The following is a 5,321-nucleotide window of genomic DNA, read 5'->3' on the forward strand; positions in this document are numbered from 1 at the left end:
CTCGCGAGAACCACGCAATTCCCGCCTTTCCCCCCCCCGAGGGGGGGCTAACCCCCTGCAATCGACTCTCATTGCGCAGCCGCAAGAGGTAGCCGCTTCCGGTCAGAGGCGCCCCCCCCTCCCCAGGAAGGAGTTAAATGTCCTAGACGAGAGGGGGAGTGAGGCCTGTCGGGGCGGTGGAGGAGTCAAGGCTTCGGCTACTTGCTGCTGTCGGTGCAACTGCTGTCGGTGCAACGCGGAGCTCGACACGCGTCCTGTCCTGGAGCCGGGGAGGTTTTGAAGCGTGTATGCCGAGGATTCTATTCATCCCATCATCCCTCCGTGCGTGCATGGATTTGTCTGTACGTGTCTAGTCTCTGCTCCCTGGATGCTCGTTAAGGCTTAATTGAGCCTCCTTAAAGGTAGGGGCTGGCTACTTGGTTTTAGCAGGTTGTTTGAATCCTTCCCATGAGGGTTGTGAGGCTGGGCTTTTAAGGAAGAGATTGGACTGGAATGGCATAGGGCAGTGTTTCTCAACCTTGACAATTTTAAGGCATGTGGACTTCAACTCCCAGAATTCCACAGCCAGCAATGCTGGCTGTGGAATTCTGGGAGTTGAAGTCCACATGCCTTAAAATTGTCAAGGTTGAGAAACACTGGCATAGGGTCTCCTGCTTGAGCCGGGGGTTGGACTAGAAGACCTCCAAGGTCCCTTCCAGCTCTGGTATTCTTGTTATTCTGACCCCTTTGTGTGAAGGAGCCAGTTGTGATTCTTTCAGCAGAGCCTGTCTTGGAGTCCTTGGTGACCCCCTTCCCGGATGAAGAACACCCCATTAGGTCTGTAGCCTTCATCTGTGTGTGTGTTTTAGCCTTGTTCAGTTATGTAGGACTGCCAGCCCTTCGAGGTAGTCCAGACAGAAGCCCAAAACCATGAGCACCAGCGTCACTGTTATTGTAGGTGTACAGGGACAGTATCTTGCAAGTCTGAAAGCACTTCTCCTCTTCCTTATGTCTATGGAGATTCTCAGTCATCCAGGCCATGGTTGTCCCAAAGATGATTTTTTCAAAAGGCAACTGGACTCTCTTGGTTTTTCCTTGAAGCCCTTTCACTTCTCATCTAAGAAACATCCTCTGTTCTGACTGAATGCTGGGAAATGGAAAGCCTGCAAGGAATATCCATCCTTCCATTCCCAGCATTCAGTCAGAACGGAAGAAGCTTCTTGGATGAGAAGCAAAATGTCTCCAAGAAAAAACAAAGTCCAGTTGCCTTTTGAAAAAAGCACTTTGGGGTCTCCTCTCCCTTGTTTTATTTTCCAGAGAGCTAGAGAAGATCCCTTCTGAGACGCTTTCTTTACCCTCCTTCCTCCTTTGGGCTCCGATATCTCTTATCAAACTAGGTTTAATACCGAATCCCCTTATTTGACAGGTCTCCCATCTGCCCTACCCCGCAAATTAGAATGGAATGTATTTGGTTGCTGGTTTGTAAAAAAAAAATGAAAGCAGCATCTTATTCTTGCCTCCTCCATCTAAATCCCATTGTATGGAAGAGAGAATGACCCTTTCCATTCCTTCGTAGTCAAATGAGAGAAGGAGGAAAAAAAGAAAGTTTAGTTCTTCCTTTTTTACTCTGTTTTTGCAGAAAGATTTTGTAGCACTTGTGGCTCTTCCTCCTGTCACTCAAGGTTATTTGGGTCAGTGGGTCGATGAACACGGCTGCTGTTGGTGATGAGCGCAGTCAATGGTTTCCTTGGACACTGGGAGTTTGTTTACCGAGGTTTTGTTTTGATCTTGTAAACTGCCCAGGGGCATAAAATATAAAATGGGTGACTGCATAGATTACATAAATAAAATGTTATACCAAGGAAGTTATTTCATCTTATCCTGGGTATCCAGTCTTTTGGCTTGCCTGGGCTGCATCGAGTGAGGAGGAATTGTCTTGGGCCACATATAAAATATATAATATAGTTAATATATATAAATCACAAGGTTACAATCTTGTGGGGCTGCAAACTACCTGTCCAGGCTATATGCAGCCTTTGGGATGCAGGATGGACACACCTGATATAGAGCATTATGAACAACTACATTTTTGGATATGGAATTGAGAGGATTAAAGTAATGCAATCTNATATTTCTTATCTGATAATGCCAAAGAAGCAATAAGATGGCTTTTTTTATGGACACTTCTGAGATTGCTATTCAAGATGCAGCAAATGCCTTATCTTCTTTTCCCCCAATCCTAATATTCCATTTTTCCCCTCTTTTTAAAGATGGTGGTGATGTTGCTGTCAGTTGCTTTTGTTACCGAACTCGGTTGGCAAGGCATTGAGATATGAGTTAGAAAAATAGAAGTGGAACTCTTCTGCTGTTTAGGGACGGGCAAATCAAAGCCTGCAAAATGAATGAAAGCATAACATCGGCTGACAATAATAACACAGATGAGGAGGGAAAAGACTTTGCTGACAGCTTTAACCAGCTTGAGCTACTGGAAACCCACCCGCATCTAATCCCTAGAGGAACACAGAGTCTTTGGTCTGGAGACTCTGATGAGGAAGATCAGGAAGAAAAAACAGAGGAATGGTACCAGGCTCAAGAGAAAAAGTTGGCAAATAGCCCAGATAAGCTTCTGCTTTGGGCAGCTGAAAAAAATAGGGTAAGCCAAATGTACTACAGTATATGAAAACTCTGCATGATAAATTCATCTCCCCTATTATTTCCTAGAGAGACTCTAGTTTGACATAAGGGGGCTTTCAAATGACATAAGGTTGGTTTATGCTATAGCCACAGAGATGCTAAGGTCCTTCGAGAGAGGTAAGTGCAAACTACGTATCAATGGTTTACAGGTAGTCCTCGACTTACAACAGTTTGTTTAGTGACCATTTAAAAACGGCACTGAAAAAAGTGAGTTATGACCATTTTTCACACAGCCGTTTTTGTGTCCTTCTGACAAGCAAAGTCGATGGGGAAGCCAGATTCACTTAGCAACCACGTGACTAACTTAACAACTGCAGTTGATTCATTTAACCACTGCGGCAAGAAAGGTGGTGAAATGGAGCAAAACTCACTTAACAAATGTCTTGATTAGCAACAAAAAAGTTGGGCTCGGTTGTGGTCATAAGTCGAGGACCACCTGTAGTTTGACACTGCTGAATTGTTCAGTCATGATGCAAAAGTTTTGTTTGTTTAGCCCAGGGGTAGGCAACCTTGGCTCTTTTATGACTCGTGGACTTCAACTCCCAGAATTCCTGAGTCAGCTACAGGAATTCTGGGAGTTGAAGTCCACGAGTCATAAAAGAGCCAAGATTGCTTACCCTTGGAACTTTAGCCTGAACTAACTGAGGGAGGAATGATGACTTGCTTTACAGAATTCCAGAGATGAAATTTATGAACCCACAGAAATTTCTGAATGAATGGCTGAACTTAGCTCTGCTGGTGAAGGATGTTGGAGATTGTGGTTTAGTGACAAATGGAGGATCATTAGCTTTTCACACACAGCCCTTATTGTCTGTATGCAAGTCCATCATTAGGGTTTAGAAGGCATGGAAAAATAGTTGACTTGCATCTACAGAATCCAAGACAAGTCAGAAATGATTGTGATGCCTTTGGGTAATAAAAGTAATTGCAGTTGGTGCATCAGGCTTCAATATAAATGTTCGTTTGTTCAAAATCTTAAATATCTGAAAGTTCTTCACCGATTGCTTTAAAATTTTGACACAACGTTGCATTCGAATAAGCGCGTGTTTTTATATACCTACTATTATATAGATGTCACACCTGTGACGGGTAAAAACATGTTTTGAAAAACAGTGCCATCTGTTGGACGTAAAAGCAACACACTTCTTTTCCATTTAACCAGACTGAGCCACAGCAATGCTAGTTATGAATATAAAATGTGGTAATTACAGTGGCATGCACAAAGCCAGTCTGGATTGTTTTTAGAATTGTGAACTATGGCAGTGCTGTTTTGTCAAGTAGATTGATCTTTAGGAATGGGATTATGAAAAATTGAGGCATTGATACCTCCAAATAAATGAGAGCAAATGGATAGAGTTGCATTTTACTTGGAGTCAGTGTGAAAGAGTTTGCTTTCTTCCTGGAAACGTCATAATAAAACTGATTGTTAAAAGCAAAAAAAAGCTTGCTCAGTGTATCGTGAACTTTTAGTGAGCAAGTGATCCCCAGTTCTTTCAGAACTAAACTCAATACTCTACAAAGTCCTCTAGATTCTGGGTTCCCCACATCATCTTTGCAAAAATGATGGGTTTTAATGGCATGAATTTCTTTAAAATAAGGGATAATAAGGGCTAGAAATGTTGGTCTTTTCAACTCTGGAGATATTGTATCACCAGTCATTGCTTGTTCTTTGGGAGTCAATGCATTTTAGAGGAAGTGTGGCCTTCATTCAGTGTGCGAAAGTCACTTAATCTTATAGAAAGTTGTCTAAGCTAGTGGACTAACACTGTCTCCATTCCCACAGCTTAGCACGGTGCAAAAGCTCTTGTCTCAAAACCTGGTGTCAATAAATGTCCAGGATGAAGATCAATATACTCCTCTTCACCGCGCTGCCTATAACGGACACATGGAAGTGGTGCGTGAGCTGATTGCTCATGGGGCAGACGTCCACGCATTGACCGTGGATAGCTGGACACCTCTGCACAGTGCGTGCAAATGGAACAACACCAAAATTGCCTCGTTCTTGCTCCAACATGGGGCAAAAGTCAACGCTCAGACCAACGGGTTGCTTACACCTCTGCACTTGGCAGCCGGAAACAGAGAGAGCAAGGAAACCCTCGAACTGTTACTCATGAATCGATACTTAAAGCCCAATCTCAGAAACAACTTGGAAGAGACGGCTTATGACATTGCTCGAAGGACTGACAAATACCATTATTTGTTTGAAATTGTTGAACACTGCACAAATTCTGTCGCAGACTCTTAGGAATTGTATACCTAACACACATGGCCAGAGCTTTTTAAAGAAATCTATTTTGTCATTGCATTCTCAGCTCTTTAGGTCATAACTTAGCAGGTGGCTCAAATGAGGCTCTGTTGAGTAACACTGACATTATTTTTATAAGATAGGTTATGTGTCTATGGAGATTCTCAATCATCCAGGTCATGATTATCCCAAAGGTGCTTTTTTCCAAAAGACAACTGGACTTTCTTGGTCTTTTTTTTTTTTTTCCCCTTGTGAAAACGTTTCGTTTCTCATCCAGGAAGCTTCTTCGGGTCTGAACTTCTTGGATGAGAACGGAAACATTTTCAAAAGAAAAATAAAACCAAGAAACTCTAGTTGCCTTTTGGAAAAGAGCATCTTTGGGACAAGGTAGGCTATGCTACCC

General features: G+C 43.0%; 1 protein-coding gene across 1 annotated transcript; it reads left to right on the forward strand.

The window, feature by feature from the left end:
• Nucleotides 1–251: 251 nt before the first annotated feature.
• On the forward strand, nucleotides 252–5,053 carry ANKRD49 (ankyrin repeat domain 49). The gene is made up of 3 exons (XM_015827044.1): nucleotides 252–401; nucleotides 2,250–2,632; nucleotides 4,457–5,053. The coding sequence occupies exons 2-3, from the start codon at nucleotides 2,378–2,380 to the stop codon at nucleotides 4,916–4,918; spliced, it is 717 nt and encodes a 238-aa protein (XP_015682530.1). The 5' UTR covers nucleotides 252–401; nucleotides 2,250–2,377; the 3' UTR covers nucleotides 4,919–5,053.
• The last annotated feature ends 268 nt before the right edge of the window (nucleotides 5,054–5,321 follow it).

The sequence above is a fragment of the Protobothrops mucrosquamatus genome, unplaced genomic scaffold (genome assembly GCF_001527695.2).
Source record: "Protobothrops mucrosquamatus isolate PMUCROS unplaced genomic scaffold, P.Mucros_1.0 scaffold_213, whole genome shotgun sequence".
Taxonomy (NCBI): domain Eukaryota; kingdom Metazoa; phylum Chordata; class Lepidosauria; order Squamata; family Viperidae; genus Protobothrops; species Protobothrops mucrosquamatus.

Excerpts from the sequence above, each read along its gene's own strand:
- ANKRD49 (XM_015827044.1), top strand. The coding sequence starts at position 2,378 with ATGAATGAAAGCATAACATCGGCTGACAATAATAACACAGATGAGGAG. Across the intron at positions 2,633-4,456 it reads GGGCAGCTGAAAAAAATAGG|CTTAGCACGGTGCAAAAGCT; the intron begins GTAAGCCAAATG and ends CCATTCCCACAG.